General features: G+C 43.7%; 1 protein-coding gene across 3 annotated transcripts; it reads right to left on the bottom strand.

The window, feature by feature from the left end:
* Nucleotides 1-25,111, bottom strand: smarcc2 (SWI/SNF related BAF chromatin remodeling complex subunit C2). 3 transcript variants are annotated; one of them, XM_072451521.1, is made up of 26 exons: nt 24,983-25,111; nt 20,663-20,782; nt 19,706-19,791; nt 18,609-18,690; nt 17,710-17,802; nt 17,027-17,096; nt 16,886-16,955; nt 16,712-16,787; nt 15,856-16,100; nt 15,653-15,777; nt 15,517-15,564; nt 14,943-14,980; nt 14,267-14,397; nt 12,500-12,571; nt 12,309-12,422; nt 11,446-11,599; nt 10,669-10,779; nt 10,515-10,577; nt 8,970-9,228; nt 6,841-7,002; nt 6,104-6,168; nt 5,714-5,849; nt 4,641-4,804; nt 2,033-2,167; nt 841-1,204; nt 1-141 (listed from the first exon to the last, which is right to left on the bottom strand). In XM_072451521.1, exons 1-26 carry the CDS (start codon nt 25,091-25,093, stop codon nt 77-79), a joined length of 3,159 nt encoding a protein of 1,052 aa, XP_072307622.1. In that variant the 5' UTR covers nt 25,094-25,111; the 3' UTR covers nt 1-76. The 3 variants fall into 3 exon arrangements, with proteins under 3 accessions (XP_072307622.1, XP_072307624.1, XP_072307623.1); XM_072451523.1 differs by having other exon boundaries at nt 5,714-5,828; XM_072451522.1 differs by having other exon boundaries at nt 18,609-18,684.

The following is a 25,111-nucleotide window of genomic DNA, read 5'->3' as shown; positions in this document are numbered from 1 at the left end:
TGAATCGGTAACATCTCGGTTTGGACGGGTCAGGCGGGAGTCAAAGTGGTCAAAGTCATTCAGACCGGTGTTATTTTCACTGCGGGGGCGGGACCGGGGCGGGCGGGTGCGGCGTCTCGCCGGGGTGGGGCCCGTGGTGCTCTGAAAGTGGAACGTACAGCGTCGTGTTATTGAATGTGAACGATTATACGTGATCATAAGTGTCTAAACCTCATGAGAGACTGACGCCGTGGCAACAAGGAGAGAATTAGTCCTGGTTTAGTCCTGGTTTAGTCCTGGTTTAGTCCTGGTTTAGTCCTGGTTTAGTCCTAGTTTAGACCTGGTTTAGTCCTGGTTTAGTCCTGGTTTAGTCCTGGTTTAGTCCTAGTTTAGACCTGGTTTAGTCCTGGTTTAGACCTGGTTTAGACCTGGTTTAGTCCTGGTTTAGTCCTGGTTTGGACCTGGTTTAGTCCTGGTTTAGTCCTGGTTTAGATCTGGTTTAGTCCTGGTTTAGTCCCGGTTTAGTCCTGGTTAATCATGGTTTAGTCCTGGTTTAGTCCAAGTTTACTCCTGGTTTAGTCCTGGTTTAGTCCTGGTTTGGTCCTGGTTTAGTCCAAGTTTACTCCTGGTTTAGTCCTGGTTTAGTCCTGGTTTGGTCCTGGTTTATTCCAAGTTTACTCCTGGTTTAGTCCTGAATCAGGATTCCTTAAACAAGAGTGACGACACTAAACATGTTTTTGACGAGGAAACGATGCTTAAACGGGTGAAAGCTCAAATAAGTCTATTTATCGTAGCACGTGTCCCTTGAGTGAAGACTTTAAATACACTGAATGATGTGATGATCTCGAGCTGGGCACTCACCATGCGGCGCGGGCGCGGCCCCGGAGCTGGGGTGGCTGGGCGGGGCGTGTCCGGGGGGGCAGGGGGAGCTGGTGGTGGTTTGGGCTCCGGGGGGCGCGCTGGTCTCGGCCGCGTTCCCGGAGGAGGCGGAGGGCGCCGGGCTGGGGGCGGGCACCGGAGCCGGCGTGGAGCTGGTCTGCGGCTGTGGCCCCTGCGCCGTGGCCCCGGTCGGGGGGGCGGGGCCGTGGGGCGTGGTGCTCTGGTTGTGCTGCTGGTGCTGGATCTGCTGGAAGTGCTGCTGCCGCGCCCTCATCTCGGCGTACTTCAGCTGCTCCATGTGGAAGGACTGACGGTCGGCCAAAAGCTGCTGACGCTGGTACTCCAACTGTGCAGAGAGAGGGAACACTTACACGCCACAGGTCTAGAACGGGTCTAGAACGGGTCTAGAACAAGTCTAGAACGGGTCTAGAACGGGTCTAGAACAGGTCAGAGAGAGGTCACGCTTAGACGCCACGCCAGAGATCAAGAACGGGTCTAGAACGGGTCTAGAACAGGTCAGTGGCAGGTATAGAACAGGTCTAGAACAGGTCAGAGAGCGGTCAGGCTTACACGCCAGAGGTCTAGAACGGGTCTAGAATGGGACTAGAGCTGGTACAGAGCGGGACTAGAACAGGTCTAGAACAGGTCAGAGAGAGGTCGCGCTTACACGCCACGCCAGAGGTCTAGAGCGGGACTAGAGCGGGACCAGAGGACTAGGACAGGTCTAGAACAGGTTTATAAAAGGTCTAGAGAAGGACTAGAACAGTCAAGAACATGACTAGAACATGACTAGAACAGGACTAGAGCAGGTCTAGAACAGGTCTAGAACAGGTCAGAGAGAGGTCACACTTACACGCCACGCCAGAGGTCTAGAACGGGACTAGAGCGGGACCAGAGGACTAGGACAGGTCTAGAACAGGTCTAGAACATGTCTAGAGAAGGACTAGAACAGTCAAGAACATGACTAGAGCAGGTCTAGAACAGGTCTAGAACAGGTCAGAGAGAGGTCACACTTACACGCCACGCCAGAGGTCTAGAACGGGACTAGAGCGGGACTAGAACAGAACTAGAACGGGACTTGAGCAGGACTAGAACAGGTCTAGAGCGGGACTTGAACAGGACTAGAACACCGTCCGTACAAAGGACCGCCTGCATGTGTCGCTCTTTCACTCACAGCTTCTCTCTCGCGGTCCATGATGGTTTCCAGTTCCTCGAAGTGCCGCAGTTTGATCTCCAGCTTCTTCATCTGCGTCTCCACCAGCAGAGCCACCAGAGACTTGATCTTCCTCTCCTCCACCGCCGCCAAGTGCTGCACGGATCACAACGGACACCACACAACGCAAGTCATGAAACATCATCATGTGACGACGAGATGTTCCTCTACTTTCACATTCATGGTGCAAAAACGCAGCATAGGATTAAAAGAACTTTATTGGTTATGTTTTTTTATTTTTTAAAAATGGGAGTGAGATGACAGAGACAATAGGCAAATGGTCGCGGCCGCAAATCAAACCCATGGTACTGCAGAGCTAACAACTCTCTTAACCACTGCACCACCACAATAAAAAAGGAAAAAAATCAATCAAAATAAACACATTTTCCTTAAAAAAATAATTTAAAAAAAGGTAAAAGGTAAAATATATTTAGTTTGTTGTGATATAAGTCGCACTGGAGAATGAAATGCGGTTACAAGTGTGAAAATAACAAAAAAATATAGCCGCAAGCGGCAATGATCGGCCCTCGCCACGCCGCCGCCACGCCGCCGCCACGCCGCCGCCACACCGCCGCCACACCGCAAGAGGAGGGGGCGCTAACGCGCCCCAATTGTCCTTTTATTACGCCTACTGCTGAATCTGTGACGCTGTCACATCTTCTCCCCTTTGTTTTACCATCAAAAAGCTATTTTATTTTGAATTCTTGGCAAAATGTGCGGCTTTGCCGCACAGACACCGTGACTCTTTGAATGAAAATGTGGATAACTTTTGATGGTCCTGAAGATGAGTCTCACCAAATTTCAGGTTAATAGGGCTAACGCCCTGGGAGGAGTTTGTGAAAGTCTAAAGTGTAAACATGTTCTGGCGATTTCCCCATTGGAATAACATGAAAGGTTTCGGTCATCGTTACGGCAACGCCATAACAATTATGACATGGGTCTCATTGACTTTTTTGATGGGGATGCTAAAATTGAGTTGTGTGTCAAAAAATTTCATATAATTTCGCAAAACTAAACATTTAACCTCCATATAAAATCTGTAGGGGGCGCTGTGGCGCCAAATTAATTTATTTCACTTCAAGTAGGTTTAGGGCAAAGAGTTTAACAACTGATTCTAATTTGACGCAATTCGGACTTTATCCGCGCAAACGGCAGAAATTTTAAATATGGGAGATTTCTGAAATTCTAGCTACAGACCGTGAGAGGTATCAATGTAATTTGGATAACTTTTGATGTCCCACTCCTCAGTAGCATTTTTACCAAATTTCAGCTTTTTAGGGCTAACGCCCTGGGAGGAGTTCGTAAAAGTACGACGTTTGGAAAAACTCCGAAGTCATGTTTAGCCATTTTTGAAGCAATATGGCCGACATTTGGTTGGGCGGACGGCGTTGCCGTAATCTACCTCTGCGCCAAATTTCATGATTCTACGATCAGATTTTTTTTGGGTCATTTCCCTTCTCTCAATGCATTTTTGGTACATTTGGGGGCGCTGACGCGCCAATTTTTTTTATTTTAGAAAAGGGAAATAGCCAGAATGTAGAGAGGCACGATTTTTAGAGGTGTGAACATTTTTGTGACTTTTCGTCAATGTTCACTGGGTGAAAAATAGGGGGGTTGGTCCCGAGAAGAAGAAGAAGAAGAAGAAGAAGAAGAAGAATATTCCGATGCGAAAACAATGTTTCCCATTTTTCACTATACATTTTCGGAAAGCGCTCGCGCTTTCCTACCTCATGGTGTGGGTCCCTGGTCACTGACGGGTACTTTCGTTAATTTTGAGTGGGCTCCGCCCACTTTGTGTTTTTGGCCCTCTATACAGTAATAATGTTCAATTTTTGCATTACATGCTTATATGCACGGAACATGCAAGAGATGGGGAACGTATTCGTGAGCTACTTAGCGCAAATGAGTGCTTTATATGGGGATGACGACCGCTTCGCGGTCGTCATCTCAATGTAAAGTGCTCGTTTAGTGCGCACTTTTGCACGGGCTTCGCCCGTTTACAACGGTAATGTTCCATTTTCCTACTACTAATTAGTATGCACGGGGCGTGCATGAGTGAAGGAGTGCGTTAGTGAGTGTTTGGAAGTGGGCGAGCGCTTCGCGCTCGATTTCGTGCGCACTACGTGCGCACTTTCGCAGCCGTGCTTCGCACGGCCTTACAAGATTAATAGGCCTCTCGCCAGCTTGTGGCGCTCGGGCCTAAAAATATATAAGTCGCACCCCGGCCAAAACTATGAACTGTATTCACGATTATTGAGACAAAACAAGTGTGAAATATAAAATTTTCTCTCTTTCCCATCGTCCAACACGTTACAGTCCTCAACTTTGTGACCAGCTTTATGAAATCAAACTTTCAGAAAGACAAAGTCAAGTTAATGAACCCAAAACAGCCGGATTCATTAACATTAAGATGGATTTATTTGGAGAACAGATTGATTTTAAAATACTTTCTAAACCGCCACAATTATTATTTCTTTACTCCTTACTACTCCTTACGATCACGTTGTGGCCTGAATAATCCCGTGTATTGATTGACCATCATAATCGTGCCGCGCCTTAAACGTTTTACCTTGGCTTTGACGGCGGCGGCGGCCAGAGCGGAGGCGGCGGCGGTCGCCAGGTTTCCCTCGCCGACCTCTCGCTCCACTTTGGTCTTCCTCTCGCCCTCGCTCTCCGACTCCCTCTGCGCCTCCTCCGTCGACTCTTTCCCCTCTTTCTCCTTCTCTCCGTCGCCTGAAAACAAACAGCAAATCACCACTTTCAGCACAAAACTTGAACTGAGCCTGAATTCTGGATATAATCATTGTCTTTTATTGGTGTAAGTGTATGTACTTGCTTCAGCGTTTCTTGTCGGGCTGTCAAAAGTATCGAAAATCAGATACTCATCGATACTAAAACGAGTATCAAAACTAAATACTCATTTGAAAAAAGTATTGATATGAAAAAAAAACTGATAAATGGAACAAAATTGTGTCACAAATACTATGACTTTGTGTCTACAGCTTTGACCTTTGACCTACATAAAGGAATGTTTATAATCATTGTGTAATTGAAGATGGTATCGAGTATTGTTCTTAGTATCGGAAAAAAAAACGTCTTTAATGAACATAACGACAATACAATCACACAACAAACTAATAAACACAACATAAAACACAACCCCCTTCACATTCACACACAAAAACTGACAAAAATACAAAATAAAAATAAATGTGTTAGTGGGCCATGTATTTATTTTGATCCATGCATTTATTATTTTTATTATTATTAAAAAATATTGTATTTATTAATTAAAATATTTATTTTTTAATATTATTATTTTTATGTATATATTATATTATTTATTATAATAACACTGGTATACATTATTATATATACCGTATTTTCTGGACTGTAAGTCGTACCTTTTTTCATAGTTTTGGCCGGGGTGCGACTTATACTTATATTTATACTTACACTTATACTCCAGAGTGACTTTTATGTGGTATTATTTGTTATTTTCACACTTGCAACTGCATTTCATACTCCAGTGCCACTTATATATGTATTTTTCTTCTCTATTATGCATTTTTTGGCTGGTGCGACTTGTACTCCAGTAAATACGGTATGTTTTAACATTTCGGTCTCTTCTATCGTTCGTACCCTCGGCTTCGGTCTTCTCCGTCTCCCTCTCTCCCTCGGGTTCTCTCCGTTCTTCCTCTTTCTTCCCGTTCTCCGTCTGTTTCTCTGCCTCCTCGTTTCCGCCGTCTTTATTTTCCTGCGCAGTGACATCACAAGGCTTCAGGAAATGAGAGAAACGACAGAAAAAAATCATAAAATCGTAATAAAAACGAGCTAAAAAAGCCAATGGAAAGCTCCAACACAAGGGTATAAACTTATATTTCTGCAATTTGTGATTTATTTATGGTCATTTTAGCACTTCTTTCATTTCGTTGAAGTCCAGTCTTATCTTTTCTGACTTACTTTACATTTTAATTACGGTGAAAAGGAAAAATGCATCCAAACTGAAGATTCTATCAAGCAGAATCGTACCTTCGCCTCTTTCTTTTCTTCAGCGGGCGGAGTCTCAGTTTTACTTTCCTCGGTGTTGCTCTCCTCTAAAACGATAAAAAACACAATTAAAACTTCATCATAGAGAAAAGTTGTAGAGTTCATACATCAATTAAACAATATAATCAATCAATGGTGATTCTGCCCCACAAAACCTGGAGAAAAAAACACTTGAAACTATGACTAAAATAACTAAAATATGTAATATGTATATATAATATAGTAAGTCTATTATCTCTTAGTCTCTCTATGATAAGAAAAAAGTGACTGCAGATCTCCCAGAATAAGTAAATACATAAAGTAATCACTGCTAATGAGATGCACATATCTCCAATAGTATATTTAACTAAAATTAAGTGGCTTTAATTAAATCTATCGTTTTATAGATTTCACAGTCTCAGTGATAATGGTGAATACTCGTGAATACTTGTGAGTAATGGTGAATAATGGTGGATAAGGTTGAATAATGGTAAATAATGGTGAATAATGGTGAATAATGGTAAATAATGGTAAATAAAGGTGAATAATGGTAAATAATGGTGGATAATGGTGAATACACGTGAATTATGGTATTATTGAATTAATAGTTAAATCGTGATTCAACATTCACACGCACGCACGCACGCACGCACGCACGCACGCACACACACACACACACACACACACACACACACACACACACACACACACACACACACACACACACACACACGCCGTACCCGTCCGGTCTCCCTCCTCCACGACAGTGCCTGCGATGCCGCTTCCCTCGAGCCCGTACAGAGGGTCCTGGCGCCCGCTCGCCCGCGCCGCCTCCTCCACCCTGCGAACGTGAGCCTCCACCAGAGCGGCCGGAACCTCCTCCTTCATACGAGAGAACTCCTCTGCGAAACAAAGTCCACACTCAACACACGGCCATTAGGTCATTCTGTAGGCTGCACGAAACATGAATGTGTGACGCAATATGGCTGTTAAGCACTGCGATGTTACTGCGATGTTAATGCGATGTTACTGCGATAATACAGCGATGTTACTGCGATAATACAGCGATGTTACTGCGATGTTACTGCGATGATACTGCGATGTTACTGCGATAATACAGCGATGTTACTGCGATGTTAATACGATGTTACTGCGATAATACATGAATGTGTGACGCAATATGGCTGTTAAGCACTGCGATGTTACTGCGATGTTAATGCGATGTTACTGCGATGTTACTGCGATAATACAGCGATGTTACTGCGATAATACTGCGATGTTACTGCGATAATACTGCGATGTTACAGCGATGTAACTGCGATGTTACTGCGATAATACTGCAATGTTACTGCGATGTTACAACGATGTTGATGCGATGTTAATGCGATGTTAATGCGATGTTAATGCGATGATACTGCGATGTTACTGCGATGTTACTGCGATAATACTGCGATGTTACTGCGATAATACTGCGATGTTACAGCAATGTAACTGCGATGTTACTGCGATAATACTGCAATGTTACTGCGATGTTACAACGATGTTGATGCGATGTTAATGCGATGTTAATGCGATGATACTGCGATGTTACTGCGATGTTACTGCGATGTTAATGCGATGTTAATGCGATGTTAATGCGATGATACTGCAATGTTACTGCGATAATACAGCAATATTACTGCGTTAATACTGCGATGTTACTGCGATGTTAATGCGATGATACTGCGATGTTACTGCGATGTTACTGTGATGTTAATGCGATGTTACTGCGATAATACAGCGATGTTACTGCGATAATACTGCGATGTTACTGCGATGATACTGCGATGTTACTGCGATAATACAGCGATGTTACTGCGATGTTAATGCGATAATACAGCGATGTTACTGCGATGTTACTGCGATAATACTGCGATGTTACTGCGATAATACTGCGATGTTACAGCGATGTTACTGCGATAATACTGCAATGTTACTGCGATGTTACAACGATGTTGATGCGATGTTAATGCGATGTTAATGCGATGTTAATGCGATGATACTGCGATGTTACTGCGATGTTAATGCGATGTTAATGCGATGATACTGCGATGTTACTGCGATAATACAGCAATGTTACTGCGTTAATACTGCGATGTTACTGCGATGTTACTGCGATATTACTGGAATGTTATTGCGATATTACTGCGATGTTACTGCGATATTACTGCGATGTTACTGCAATATTACTGGAATGTTATTGCGATGTTACTGCGATAATACTGCGATGTTACTGCGATGTTACTGCGATAATACTGCAATGTTACTGCAATAATACTGCAATGTTACTGCGATGTTACAACGATGTTAATGCGATGATACTGCGATGATACTGCGATGATACTGCGATGTTACAACGATGTTAATGCGATGATACTGAGATGTTACTGCGATAATACAGCGATGTTACTGCGTTAATACTGCAATGTTACTGTGATGTTACAACGATGTTACTGCGATGTTACTGCAATGTTACAACGATGTTACTGCGATGTTACTGCGATGTTAAAGCGATATTACAGCGATATTACTGCGATGTTACTGCGAAATTACTGCGATGTTACTGCAATAATACTGCGATGTTACTGCGATGTTACTGCGATATTACTGGAATGTTATTGCGATATTACTGCGATGTTACTGCGATATTACTGCAATGTTACTGCAATATTACTGCGATGTTACTGCGATATTACGGCGATAATACTGCAATGTTACTGCGATGTTACTGCGATATTACTGCAATGTTACTGCGATATTACTGCGATGTTACTGCGATGTTACAGCGATGTTACTGCAATGTTACTGCGATGAAATACAGCAGACAAACCCAGGGCCGACTTGGCGGCGGCGGAGGCCACTCTCGGGTCGACCACGGAGGCGAGGAAGGCGACGGTGCTCATGACGGGGTTCCCTGCCTGGCTGAAGGGCACGGGCTGGAAGGCGAGGGGCCCGAGCGCCGTGGCCGCCTCCTCCAGGTACGGGTCCTCGATGGGCAGCCGCAGGAAGTGAAGGATGCACTCATCCTGCGTCCGGCTGCCCACGTGCTCCGACACTTTGTTCCAGTCGTCTTTGTACATCTCCAGACCCTGAGGAGGAAGTGCAGTCGCTTTTATTACGTTCATTCCTTCAGCTAATCGTCAAATTTAATGGTTTACTAAGTTTTAACTGAACCATTTGAATTATTTTCTCAACTTACTGTATGACCTATGTACTTACAAATATATTTGAAAGGTGAGAGACAGTTGGAATTTTTATTTCAACTGGAGCAGAACAAGGCTTCGTTGACATGTTTTCCCATCGAATTTTAAGTCTATTTGACAGTTTGGACGACACATTTCGCTAAAATTTATTTTTCAGATTTGACTAAACATTTTGTCCATTTATTACCCGTTTGACCATTTTTGTAAAGCTTATAATTACACTTCCTGGCTGGACATGAGCAGCAAATATGATAAGAGTCAATTCCACAGTAAACAAGAGCCAAAATCCACATAAATTACACGATAGTTGTGATTTGACAAACAATAATACCATATGACACCTGTATGTTCTTGAATGATTGTTTAAACTTATTGAACGTCTTTGTAAGTCCCTGCGATGGTTAAATATGTATTTTCGGGGCATTTAAAGTGCCCATCATCGCCCCCTGCTGTCTCGGGGCGGAAAATCAGCCTGGACAACTCTCCTGAGAAACCCTGACTCTCTTTTTATATTTGGCAACGTGAAATGTTTTTGTATTGACAGAAGGATTCTACTGTCCTACTATGATAAAGAAAGAAAGACATGTTTTTTTTTTATTATCTATTTTCTGATTATATATTTTCGCAAGGGACCTGCAGGGGGAGCTCTATTACCAGAGTTAATTAGTTCTGCTTTAAACTGTCAGAAAAGTGTGTCAGTTGAGTGTTGTTGTTATTGTTGTTGCCACCTACTGTAGTTGTAAGTCTTCAATGTGTTTTACGCTGTACAGTAAACAAAAAAAGGAGTAAAGTGTAAAGTGTGTTTTCAATGGCGTGTCGCACATTGAAGACATCACAGAGGGATTCCGTTTTAGAACTCAGCTCTACTTCCCGTCATTTTAAACTCGTATTTTTCACGACAAATATTTACCACAGGTTCTATACCACCAAACTAAGTCAGAATTAGAAAAAAAGGAGAACCAGATGGACTTTAATTGCACTTTCGGGTTTGTCGCATATATGTGACACCAGACACACCACAGAACACTATTGTTCTGAACTGAAAAGAATCATGAAATAGCATTAAACTCTCTGAAAAAGTATACTATCAATAATGACATGTGTTTATTTAGTAATATGACTTGTGTTCTGTTTCGTTGGTTGTTAAATGTATGGATTGAAAGGTCATTTACCTCCAGTAACAGAAGTGTTTCCTGTTCCGTCCAGTCCCTCATCGTGCTGGCTGCACTCTTGCTCTGAAACCAAACCAAACACATTGATCATCACATTTTTCACTTCAAAGTCCATTTAAAACATCTTAAGCTTCTTTCCCCTTGTTCCCCTTACCTTCGTGGAGTTGGTCTTCTTGCTGTACATGTCAGTTCGGAGCCCAAAGTTTTGCAGATCAGTCGGTTTTTCTTTCACTTTATCCGGGAAGGACATTATTGGCGTTGGAGTCTGGAAGAAACATATCAGTCCTTTCAATGTTTGTGAGGTCTAAGCAACAGAATGAACGCCAGAATATGGCTGAAACAGCAATCCTTTTTCAGCAATAGTCCTTTTATTGTACGGTACATTAAGACTTTTAAAATACTAAATACTACAGTCTGAAAAGTCCAGATAGCAATTAAGATAGTCACAATATGACCACCATTAGTTTTGATAGTTGACTATGTAATGTTTGCCAAGGTCTAAACTACAGGTTAAGCGGGTTTAATACAGAATAAGGCCTCAACTAACAATTATTTTACCATTTCCATTGTACATTGAGAGTTTTTTAAACATATACCGTATTTTCGTACTAGTCGCACTTTTTTCATAGTTTTGGCCGGGGTGCGACATATACTCCAGAGCGACTTATATGTGATATTATTCGTTATTTTCACACTGACAACCACAAGAGGGTGTTCTAGGCTCTAAGCGACGCAGAAGAAGAATCTGCACTTCCTCTTCCTCTGGAGTTTGTGGAGTTGTTTAGAAGTGACACAGAGGAAGAAGAATTCAATGGATTTAGTGATTTGGGGTAAAACTGATGCTTTGGTAAACTTGTTAGCATGTTCTTTATGCTATAGTTATCTGAATAACTGTTAATATGTTTCGTGAGTTCGACCGTTGGGCCTGTACCTGGGCTGGTTTGGGCTGGAGCGGGACCAGGCTGGACGGCGTGTCGGCCAGGACGTGGAAGTGCGAGGTCGGGGGAGGTCCCATGGGCGTCGGGCGGCTCTCGGACTCCACCTGGTAGTTTATGAGACCCCACTGCTCCAGGAAGGCGTGGACTCTGAGGCGGGAGAGCGTTTTTTAGAATCCGCTTGAATACACTCGGACGACCGGTGTATTCAAGTTCAGACGTGGGCAATAGTGACAAAAATGAACGTTGCAATATGTTTTCTAATCCTCCCAAAGACGATATCGAGGCCACCCATCAGAAACGTTCAATATAAATAGAAATAAATGTGAATGGACAGCAAAATGAAACACAAAAGAGCAGATAAATTATTTACATTGCGTTTTGTTTTTTTAACTGAGACCTTTTTAATCCGTTTTCATAATAGACAATGTTTATCAATGTATTGTTCATGTCTCCAAAAACAACCCTTGTGATATTATACGTTTTACCTCTATTTTAGTTAAACATTTTGAATACTTTTGATGTTTTTTGGCACTGTTACTGCAGTTGTTATTTACTATATTCTAATTAAAAGCGTAATTAGTCATCAGTTTGCGGCTCATAAACAATAAACAGCTACAACCAAAAGAAAACAGTTCAGTAAAGAGATTTAAAGATGCACATTATAAACAAAAAAACAAAACCACAGCGTGATTTATGATTTATCCGTGCAATTTTAAAAGTATCCAAGTCTGTGAGGCTCGAATTGACCTTTTGGTAATTTCTGGCTATAATATATAATAATAAATTGAAGAATGAAAATATCCTTATACAGCAAACGAACACACACATTTAAAACGCGCGCGCTGCTCAGACCGACCTCATGATGGCGCACACGTCTCCGGCCAGGTTCCGGCGACAGGCCGTGGACGTCAGATACTCCTGAGGGTTCAGCCGGTACGTGTCGATCATGAAGTTCCTATACGCCAGGTAACTGTCCACAGACGAGTGCACGATGGTTAAAAACACACGCTTTATTATCGTACACATTTACACTGTGCCGACACTTACATCTCCGGTGTTTTGGATTTGTTCTTCCCGTTGAAAAACTCCGGCAGCGCTCGACGCTCAATCGCATGAACGCTGGGGAGAGACAAGCACAACTTTGAAATGTAAATTAAATGTTCTAGGGTGGAGTTTTGGGAATTTTGAAAAAAAAAAGGTGGAATTATTAGCGAAAGGACGGACCAAGTTGCCAAGGATGCAAAAGTCAGAGCTGCCAAACAGTACGACGTCGCGTATCAAATGTAACATTGTTTTGGGGCTGTTTTCGACTAAATAAATTCCTGGTCACGTAAAGTACCTGCTCCGTGCATCAATCAGTCAACAAAAAAGTGAGCGCGGCACTGGCAAAAGCTCTCAAAACGACCGTATTTTCCAGACAATGAGTCGCTTTTTTTCATAGTTTTGGCCGGGGTGCGACTTATACTCCAGAGCGACTTATGTGTGATATTATTCGTTATTGTCATACTGGCAACCACAAGAGGGCGCTCTAGGCTCTAAGCGACGCAGAAGAAGAATCTTCACTTCCTCTACCTCCAGAGTTTGTGGAGTGAAGTGACACAGAGGAAGAAGAATTCAATGGATTTAGTGATTTGGGGTAAAACTGATGCTTTGGTAAACTTGTTAGCATGTTCTTTATGCTATAGTTACCTGAATAACTGTTCATATGTTACGTTAACATACCAGACACTTACCACAGTTCGTTGTCTGTGCGTCATGTAGCTGAAGGTGTTAGCGTTAGCCATGTTCTCTAATCTGTTATTCTTTTTAAAAATTGCGTTTCAAGATGAAATGTCTGTTCTTGGTCTTGGATTTTATCAAATACATTTCCCCAAAAAATGCGACTTATATATGTTTTTATCTTCTCTATTATGCATTTGGCTAGTGCGATTTATAGTTCAGAAAATACGGTATAAGGCATCCATAATCTTCATGTAATAATGAAAATAAGCAACTATTTATATCGAAAAGAACGACAGGAAAAGCAGAATAAACTGATGATTTACTCGCAAACCTACAGGTAACTCATGCCATGCCTTCTCCTCTCTCAATAAAATAATGAGTCGACAAATACAAATCTGGGTCGGCTAAGACACAATCGACTGATTAAGGGACTAAAGACCAAACCTAGATCACATAATATTCAAATAAACATTTTTCGATACTGGGTTAAGGCCTTGTAGCTAATAGCTAAATGATTAAGAAGAGCCAAAATCCACATGAATTACACAATAATTATGATTTGACAAACAACAATACCGTGTAACACCTTTATTTTGTTGAATATCTGTTTAAAGCAGTAATTTAGTAACATTTGACCTTATTGAACGTCTTTGTAAGTCCCTGCGATGGTTAAATATGTATTTTCGGGGCGTTTAAAGTGCCCGTCGTCGCCCCCTGCTGTCTCGGGGTGAAAAACCAGCCTTATAACATCGACAAGAAGAACAACTCTCCTGAGAAACCCTCGCTCTTTTTCATATTTGGCAATGTGAAATGTTTTTGTATTGACAGAGTGATTCTACTGGCTTATGATGATAAAGAAACAAGGAAAATGATCTATTTACTGATTATTATTACTGATTATTTTTACAAGGGACCTGCAGGGGGAGCTCTAAATCGTCAGAAAAGTGTGTCAGTTTAAGCGTAAACTGTTAAACGACTGATCAATCTATATGGCGCTTTGTTTGGACAATCAAAGACGCATTATTGGCGACTGGGCGGCGCCGCGGTCGGAAGATGAAGAGGGTTTAGTTTTGCGTCCCGTTGTTTTTGTACCTGTTGTAGTCGAACCACGCAGCGTAGCTGGGAATGATGATGTGATGCGTTTGCTCCGTCACGTTGTCTTCGTGCAGATCCGAGCCTTTGACCGGTTCGCCCTTCACGCTCGGAGACCCTTCCTCTTCCTCCTAAAGGACACACAGCGTTACGTACAGTGACGGCGGCAGCTAACTGTGCTAACTGCGCTACTCGACTGTACGCGACACTATTTTTCCACAAAATTAAGCCATGAAGAGTGAGAAAGGCACGTAAAAAGTGTCAAAAGCACAACATTTACACATTGTTTCAGCACTTTCTCAGTCTTTCAGTGGAGCTGGTATTATTTTTGTACTGTTTAATTATGCTAATGATTATTTTTGTATTCTTTTTGGTGGTTGGAAAAGGATAAGGTAGATGATCAATTATTGAGAATTTTGTATGTTGTTAATAAAAAAAATAAAAAAGCTGCAAAACGAGCTGATTAAAAATAAAAATGGAATAAAATGTATTTATTTATTAATCAATATATTCACCTTTATTTTCCCAGGTAAAACCCATCGAAAACCTCTTTATCAAGTGTGACGTGGGAGTTGTAACGTTCAGTTTAAATCACGACTAAGTGTTTAAAACCTTAACTTAGGACATGTAAAGACATCATGTAAAAGCATGTTATACGGCTGATGCGTCGTAATACCTTTCCTGTCGTTTCCATGGACTCGTCTTCTTGTTCATCTGTTCAAAGGGGAGACTAACATCAAACACCAAAACATCACTGCAAACAACAAATTTGATAAGAAACCGAGTAACGTCAAGAGCGAAAGGGAGAGACAGATCCTACTTAAAGGCGGTATGGACGATTTTTCGGCGATTTGAGAACGCAGGCGGAAGTGCGCATGCGCACTCCCCCGTGCGGACCGATACAACACACACGTGCGTTTGTTTATTAGTGCGACAGATCGCATCGCTCGTCTCGTAGATTTCTGTCCACTTCTGCGTCAGCTCGAACTGTCTTTCTCCGTTTTCATTTTGCCCGTACACTGAGGGAACTATATTATGATAGATCCATGCGCTTAGGCACGCGGAAACGTGGGCACGAGCCTGACGCAGCTGCAGGTGAGCGGTAGGTGCGTTTTATGATTGATACGTGGCAGGACAAATGATTTATCCACGCCACAAGGAAATATGATTAAAAATTTGCTGAAAAAAAACGTCCATACCACCTTTAACGCTGTAAAGAAAGGGTTCAGTGAATCTCCATCTCGACTCACCGTTGTCTCCTTTCACCGGTGTCGAGTCAGAGTCTTTTTTGGTGTTATCTAAAAAAAAAAAAAAAGGAAAAGTAAAGCCACAATTAGACATAACATAACAAAACGAGCGTCTAATCTGATTGAGTGTCAGATTTACTCGTCTTTGCTGGATTTCCTTCTTCCGAGGCGGCGACCGGCGACGCCTCGTCTGCGTCCTTGGACAGGTCCTCGGGTTCCTCTTCTCTCTGACCGCGCTTGGACTTTGTGTACGGAGTCGTGGGTCTGACGACGCACAAAAAACAATCACATTCGTAATTCCCCCTCGTGAGCGTCAAGGACATCAGGAGCATTCGTCCTCACCCTTTCTTGGCGTTCTTCTTCTTGCTCTCCTGAGGCGGCGGCGTGGGCGACGGAGAGGGCGAGCGTTTCCTCTTTTTGGCGCTGCCCGGCTTCTTGTCCCTCCGCTCATCCGGAGTGGTCACTTCGTCCGTCAGGGTTTTGGCTGAGATCCTCTTCCTTTTGGGACTCCCCTCTCCCACCTCGTAGTCCTCCTCGTTCATCCACTCGTTGTACTGGTCCAGGTCTAAGATCCACTTGGCATGAACCTGCGGAAAGACCGTTTTTTTACAGAGACGGCCCCCGTATCGAGCCGATACTGGCAGCACATGTTTATCTTCGGGAGCAGGACCACACCCCTTTCACACCCCTTCCTGCGGCTACGCTATTTAGGCATCCGGGTCACACACATCAGTGTTTGTGACTTCGTGCCCCATCCTCTGACCCTCTTCTAATTAATGCTCTAATTTATGTCCTAGATGGGGGTATCGAGGCGCATACAGCCCTAATCGCCAGAAGCCCCATAACTACATCCATGTCCGTGTTGTTCATGTTCCTCGTATGTCAATAAACACTTTGCATCGTGGTCCTTACTAGTGAACCAATGTATACAAGTTCCCAAATTCAAATTAACTTAATTAAAACAGCATTGATATGAAAGTACAACCACTGAACTCGTACAAAATGTTTTTTCAAAATGGCAGAATCGCTAAACATGCTACAACCAACAATAATTAACCATCAAACTCAGATTTTCTTTGTGTAAATTCCGCTCTATTGAGTCACGAAACCTCTTCTCGCAGCCACAGTCTGCGTATAGTCCATAACGATGACGATTCATTGATGACTAAACGTGGTCCACTTGAACATTAGCTTGTACCTTTCTGGGCTTCTCTGCACTGGGAGCGTCTTCCACTGCGGCCTCCACTTCGCTGGCGGCAATCCACGTGTCGTAACTGAAGGAAATAAAACGTTTGAGTTCAATAACAGACTTAGAACATGTATAAAGTGTGACAATGCGGCGGCGGGCGGCGGCAGTAGACTCTGGACACACCTGTCGGGGTAATATCCCCAGTGCAGCAGCACCTGTTTGTCTCTCTTCATCACGGGACGCACCCATTCCTCTGAAAACACAAGCTCAGCATCATGAGTTTGGACTCGACTTGGCCAAACGATCTTTGTCTCGCGATCGTACCGTCCTCGAGGCTGCCGGGGATCGCCATGACGACGTGAGAGCTGCCCGTCTTTTCCTCCGTCACCGAGCCCTGCGAAGGAAGAGGATGTGATGTGCCATCCCTTTTCTCTAGTTCAGTGTTCTCTCTTGAACGCTGAACGGCGAACAGTTCTCTCTCTTGAACGCTGACCGGCGAACAGTTCTCTCTCTTGAACGCTGACCGGCGAACAGTTCTCTCTCTTGAACGCTGACCGGCGAACAGTTCTCTCTCTTGTACTCTGAACGGCAAACAGTTCTCTCTCTTGAACTCTGAACGGCAAACAGTTCTCTCTCTTGAACTCTGAACGGCAAACAGTTCTCTCTCTTGTACTCTGAACGGCAAACAGTTCTCTCTCTTGTACTCTGAACGGCAAACAGTTCTCTCTCTTGAACGCTGAACGGCGAACAGCTCTCTCTTGTACGCTGAACGGCAAACAGTTCTCTCTCTTGAACTCTGAACGGCAAACAGTTCTCTCTCTTGAACGCTGAACGGCAAACAGTTCTCTCTCTTGAACTCTGAACGGCAAACAGTTCTCTCTCTTTTGAGCGCTGAACGGCAAACAGTTCTCTCTCTTTTGAGCGCTGAACGGCAAACAGTTCTCTCTCTTTTGAGCGCTGAACGGCAAACAGTTCTCTCTCTTGAACTCTGAACGGCGGTCACAAACCTGGTGCCTTTTGATGATGTCCTTCAGTTTCCCGAGCAGTTTCTGTTCGATGTCCGAGCTCAGGTAGATGACCGGTCTGGACAGGCAGTTGTTCTGGAAGACCAAAGAGCCGCAAGTGAACACGGCGGGTGAACACGGCGGGTGAACACGGCGGGTGAACACGGCGGGTGAACACGGCGCTGTCGAGTTAAGCGGTTGCTCGAGCTTTTTAGGGATTACTATAGGCTTATAGTGTTTGCTCTGGGTTTATAGTGTTTGCTCTGGGTTTATAGTGTTTGCTCTGGGTTTATAGTGTTTGCTCTGGGTTTATAGTGTTTGCTCTGGGTTTATAGTGTTTGCTCTGGGTTTATAGTGTTTGCTCTGGGTTTATAGTGTTACCTCTGGGTTTATAGTGTTTGCTCTGGGTTTTTAGCATTTACTCTAGGTTTATAGTGTATACTCTAGGTTTTCAGTGTTTACTTTAGGTTTTTAGCAGTAGGTTCAGAGTTGTTATGATCCAACAGCAGATTTGAAACCCGATAACGATATAATTGTACAAGAGTAAATACTTTAAAGTGCCCCCTACAGGTCGGACGACTGGTTGAACTAAAATGCAGTTAAGTTTTATATATTTAAAAATTGCTAAAAAACAAAAACATGTTTTAAAAAAAATACCTAAATTTCTTAGGTTTGTAATTGATGACATCACACTGAGATGCAAGTAGAGATCAAAACTTAAAAATGCCCTTTTATGGCTCATTTTATGGTTCATCTAAGCCTGAGCCTCAACAAAGACATTTACAGGTCGATTTGAGCACGTTCCTGATGCAATGTTAAAATATCGTCTGAATATCGGCATCAAGAATCTCAAAAACGTATCAAGATGTTCATGAGTGCACATCACAAATATGTATCCTCACCTGAACCAGGGACTTCTCGATGGTCATGAACATCTCCACATTTCGGTCCATTCTCGAAGGGTTTTGGAAGTCAAACCTGCGCCTAGCAAACAATTAGACTGGAGTTACACACGAAGCAGCAGCAGCAGCGCAACAGCAGAGAAACACAGTGATGAACGTGTAATACACTTTATGTTGTGCGATTGCATTTACTTTTTATGATTAAAAACATTAAATCGACCTTCAAAATGAGTTTCTGAACATAAACGATACAGACTTTTAATTATTCAACACAAGAAAGTGAAATGTCTGAACCACAGACTGCAAATCACTGATGATGGATTATTAAGATTAATTCAAAGCCGTACATTTTTAAAATCAATTTGAACATAATATTAACATTAGTGCTGCAACTAATCATTATTTTAGTGAATGACTCGTCAAATTATTATTGAACTTTGAGACTTTTTAAAGACTTTTTGAACAAAATAGTGGTATAAATAAATGTGGTGACTGAAGGATGCTGGGACATTTGTCTGAGGACACGGGCCGGCGGTTAGATAGACGGGCCGGCGGTTAGATAGACGGGCCGGCGGTTAGATAGACGGGCCGGCGGTTAGACAGACGGGCTGGAGGTTAGACAGACGGGCCGGCGGTTAGACAGACAGGCCGGCGGTTAGATAGACGGGCCGGAGGTTAGATAAGACAGGCCGGCGGTTAGACAGACGGGCCGGCGGTTAGACAGACGGGCCGGCGGTTAGACAGACGGGCCAGCGGTTAGATAGACGGGCCAGCAGTAAGATAGACGGGTTGGCGGTGAGATAGACGGGTTGGCGGTGAGATACACAGGCCGGCAGTTAGACAGACGGGCCGGCGGTGAGATAGACGGGCTGGCGGCCGGCAGTTAGATAGACGGGCCGGCGGTTAGACAGACGGGCCGGCGGTTAGATAGACGGGCTGGCGGCCGGCAGTTAGACAGACGGGCCGGCGGTTAGATAGACGGGCTGGCGGCCGGCAGTTAGACAGACGGGCCGGCGTTTAGATAGACGGGTCGGCGGTGAGACACACGGGCCGGCGGTTAGATAGACACACACGGGTCGGCGGACAGACGGCTTTACCATCCTTGGTCGCTCTTGAACTTGTAGGCAGCAGCGAGGATGTGGCACAGAGCTCCTCCAGACTTAAAGTCCAGGAAACACTTCATCTGCGACAAAAAAACATGAATTCAAGATCTAAACCAACTCGTCCAAACAATAACATAACGTGATGTTCCTTTACGACGTTCAAATTTGGACTTTATTTGCAGTATTTATACCTGTTGTACGTATAGATTATAGTTTTACACCAATCGAGCAGGTATTTGTGGAGAAAACATGAACAAATCTGTAGAAAATGACAGGAAGTGACATCACACCAGGGACACTCAATTTAAATTTACATCTGAACATTAATTCAACAAAATAAAGTCGCTCTCATATATTTTTATTTGTCAAATAAAATTAATTGTGACATTAGATGAGTTTTGGCCCAGTGTTTGCTGGGTAATTTCCTAGTGTGATGTCATTACAAACAGGAAGTGAAATTATAAACCTAAATAATGTACTATTCTGTGATGATATTTTCATCATTTTTAGCAAAATTCCAAATATATTTATCTTAACTGCATTTTAGTTCAACGAGTCGTCTGACCTGTAGGGGGCGCTTTAAACACAACAAAATGGCAAACGTGGAAAGATGGATTTAGTTTGAACGTTTTGTGACTTTTTACTGTGGCTCTTCATGTCCTGTTTGTATTTGTTTAAAGTTACCGTATTTTCTGGACTATAAGTAGCACCTTTTTTCATAGTTTTGGCCGGAGTGCGACTTATACTTATATTTATACTTATATACTCCGGAGCGACTTATATGTGATAGTATTTGTTATTTTCACACTTGCAACCGCATTTCATACTCCAGAGCGACTTATATATGTTTTTTTCTTCTCTATTGTGCATTTTTTGGCTGACTTATACTCCGGTGCGACTTATACTCCGGAAATACAGTAAGTGAGATACATCAAAGGGTGGCAGACTCACAGGCAGCTTGGTGAGAGGCGGGTTGCTGACGTGGCGCCCAAAGACCTCCTCCTGGAACTGCAGCAGCTGGACCACCAGACTGGACAGGGACTTGTTTGTGGGCGGTTCGGCCTGGATGTACTGAGGACACGACACACACACGGTCAGAGAGGAAACGGTACAGCGCCCCCTGGATGTACTGAGGACACGACACACACACGGTCAGAGAGGAAACGGTACAGCGCCCCCTGGATGTACTGAGGACATGACAGACACGGTCAGAGAGGAAACAGTACAGCGCCCCTTGGATGTACTGAGGACACGACACACACACGGTCAGAGAGGAAACGGTACAGCGCCCCCTGGATGTACTGAGGACATGACAGACACGGTCAGAGAGGAAACAGTACAGCGCCCCTTGGATGTACTGAGGACACGACACACACACGGTCAGAGAGGAAACGGTACAGCGCCCCCTGGATGTACTGAGGACATGACAGACACGGTCAGAGAGGAAACAGTACAGCGCCCCCTGGATGTACTGAGGACACGACAGACACGGTCAGAGAGGAAACGGTACAGCGCCCCCTGGATGTACTGAGGACACGACACACACACGGTCAGAGAGGAAATGGTACAGCGCCCCCTGGATGTACTGAGGACACGACAGACACACGGTCAGAGAGGAAATGGTACAGCGCCCCCTGGATGTACTGAGGACACGACAGACACGGTCAGAGAGGAAACAGTACAGCGCCCCCTGGATGTACTGAGGACACGACACATACACGGTCAGAGAGGAAACGGTACAGCGCCCCCTGGATGTACTGAGGACACGACAGACACACGGTCAGAGAGGAAACGGTACAGCGCCCCCTGGATGTACTGAGGACACGACACACACGGTCAGAGAGGAAACGGTACAGCGCCCCTGGATGTACTGAGGACACGACACACACACGGTCAGAGAGGAAACGGTACAGCGCCCCCTGGATGTACCGAGGACACGACACACACACGGTCAGAGAGGAAACGGTACAGCGCCCCCTGGATGTACTGAGGACACGACACACACGGTCAGAGAGGAAACGGTACAGCGCCCCCTGGATGTACTGAGGACACGACACACACACGGTCAGAGAGGAAACGGTACAGCGCCCCCTGGATGTACCGAGGACACGACACACACACGGTCAGAGAGGAAACGGTACAGCGCCCCCTGGATGTACCGAGGACACGACACACACGGTCAGAGAGGAAACGGTACAGCGCCCCCTGGATATACTGAGGACACGACACACACACGGTCAGAGAGGAAACGGTACAGCGCCCCCTGGATGTACCGAGGACACGACACACACGGTCAGAGAGGAAACGGTACAGCGCCCCCTGGATATACTGAGGACACGACACACACGGTCAGAGAGGAAACGGTACAGCGCCCCCTGGATATACTGAGGACACGCATGACACGAATGAGCGTGCTATAACTGGAGCTGAAGCTGCGACGATAAATCCACTATTTATTTATTATTAATTTTATTAACCTTTATTTAACCAGGTAATAGTAACCCATTGAGATCGAAATCTCTTTTTCCAAGGTAAAGTAAAGATATAAGAGCACACAAACGGTAAAACATTACAAACATATTGTAAGTAGTTGATTCAGAATAATAATGACTGATCATAGTTAAATATAGTCATATTTTGATAACTGAAATTGTTTTCCGGACTAGACAATACAATAATTTCCGATTTTTATCATTAATAGTATTTATAAAATATATTTCAACTTTTATTTGGTTAATAATAGTAAAAAAGAGTCTTTGGTCTTGAAACACACTTTAGTGACACTTTAGGCTCTTTTTGCAGATTCAGAGTTAATAATATGCTTTATAATTAGATGCATTTACAAAATATGCAAACATTTTTGCATTATCGCTTTACGGTGCTGGTGTCCTGGTGGTCCACCGTCATTTGTTAGTTGAAACAATAATTGCAATAAATATTAAACTTAAATCCTGCAAAACCATTGATCAGTTTTTAAAGATGCTTTCAGCTTGTTCCAAATCCAACGCAGGATTTGAGTGAAATCTGGATCAATATCAAAGCTCTACAATGTAAGATTCAAACCAAGATTTTTATAGCACTAAAAATACTGAAAACATGTATTTGAGGCTCAGCTCTCCACAGACTTGACTTGCAACATTTTGGTAAAGAGCCCGCCACCTTTCTCATCATGGATCTCCTCTTCCACCATGTGTAACAGGTTACCTAATGACCTTTAACCCCTACGATCATGTCATTACGTTAACATGCTGATACATAGTAGTAACATGTGTGTAACACGTGTCGTTAAATAGTAGTAACTTGTGTGTCGTTACATAGTAGTAACATGTGTGTCGTTAAATAGTAGTAACATGTGTGTCGTTAAATAGTAGTAACATGTGTGTCGTTAAATAGTAGTAACATGTGTGTCGTTACATAGTAGTAACATGTTTGTCGTTACATTGTAGTAACATGTGTCGTTACATGGTAGTGACGTGTGTCGTTACATGGTACTGACGTGTGTCGTTACATAGTAGTAACATGTGTGTCGTTAAATAGTAGTAACATGTGTGTCGTTACATAGTAGTAACATGTGTGTCGTTAAATAGTAGTAACATGTGTCATTACATAGTAGTAACATGTGTGTCGTTACATAGTAGTAACATGTGTCGTTAAATAGTAGTAACATGTGTGTCGTTACATAGTAGTAACATGTGTCGTTACATTGTAGTAACATGTGTCGTTACATGGTAGTGACGTGTGTCGTTACATGGTACTGACGTGTGTCGTTACATGGTAGTAACATGTGTGTCGTTAAATAGTAGTAACATGTGTGTCGTTACATAGTAGTAACATGTGTGTCATTACATAGTAGTAACATGTGTGTCGTTAGTAGTAACATGTGTGTCGTTACATAGTAGTAACATGTGTTGTTACATTGTAGTAACATGTGCCGTTACATGGTGATGTGTGTCGTTACATGGTACTGACGTGTGTCGTTACATGGTAGTAACATGTGTGTCGTTAAATAGTAGTAACATGTGTGTCGTTACATAGTAGTAACATGTGTGTCGTTACATGGTAGTAACATGTGTTGTTACATGGTTGTGACGTGTGTCGTTACATGGTAGTGACGTGTGTCGTTACATGGTACTGACGTGTGTCGTTACATAGTAGTAACGTGTGTCGTTACATAGTAGTAACGTGTTGTTACATAGTAGTAACACGTGTTGTTACATAGTAGTGATACGTGTTGTTACATAGTAGTAACATGTGTAGTAACATGTGTTGTTACATAGTAGTAACATGTGTTGTTACATAGTAGTAACATGTGTTGTTACATAGTAGTAACATGTGTTGTTAAACATGTGGAAGTATTTGCTGAGCTGTATAAAGAAGTAAAAGAGGTAAAAGAGTAGATGACACGGGTGATCTCAAAGAAAGAGCCTTTTAATATTGGGCAAAGGGACAGTATTATAATTATGGACCTTAAGCTTTATTAACAGGCCTAATAAATAAGTCTGTTCTGAAATACAATATAAGTACAAAACAAAAAAGTGTTTTATTGTTATAGACTTTATAATCATGATTTCTTTAATTGCTGTGCTCAGAATGATTATGTGACTCGTTTTCCTTGTACTGGCTCAGTACAGTTCACATGATGCACATGTGTTTGTGATCTAACCTGAGACTAGATTGTGTTCACATTCTTGTCCAGTGTGTTTGGAAAAGCCCGCGCATCTTCCCTCACACTTCATCACACTTCATCACTGTCTGTGCATCAAAACTCTAAATCTGAAATATAGGTTGCGTGTATGACATCATCTACGCCACAGATCCCGTGTTTTCAGATCCACGGGCCACATCCGCACGAGCGCAGCCGGTAAAAACGGCCCCGGTGATTCCGCGAACGCGCGCCACATTCAGCGGCTCCACATCTGGATCCGAGCGGCGGCTAATGCTAACTCCGCTAGCCCCCCGCGCCCCGCCGCGTCTATCGCACCGGGACCGCGCGACTCCTGAAAACACATTTGCGTTGTTTTTTTTAAATTGTGCGTTTAAATGTTCACGCGCCGGGGCCGGGGGTCGGTTTAACGGCCGGGTGCGTGCGTGCGGCGCGTCTCTGCTGCGGCTCGGTCCCCGCGCCTCTACGCGCTCAGCATCCTTTTGTATCCCGGAGAGAAACAGCTGGAGCGACACCCGCCTCCTCTTCTTTGTCACCGCCGCCTTTGCGTTTCCCCCCCGCGCGCGAACGCGTTACGGCCGCGTGGGTACAAAACATGCGCTCGGTACCTTTTTGTAATTCTTGCCCAGCCACACGCGGACATTATCGAACTGGGACACGGTGTCGGAAGCCTCGAAATGTTTCACGTTCGGGCCGCCGTCTTTCTTCCGCACCGCCATCTTTGCCGCAGACGCCGT

This window comes from Eucyclogobius newberryi, unplaced genomic scaffold (assembly GCF_026437365.1).
Source record: "Eucyclogobius newberryi isolate DKJ021-1_F unplaced genomic scaffold, fEucNew1.0.hap1 SCAF_19, whole genome shotgun sequence".
NCBI classification, from domain to species: Eukaryota; Metazoa; Chordata; class Actinopteri; order Gobiiformes; family Gobiidae; genus Eucyclogobius; species Eucyclogobius newberryi.
The sequence above is the reverse complement of the archived record's forward strand: the minus strand, read 5'-3'. Positions and strand labels throughout refer to the sequence as shown.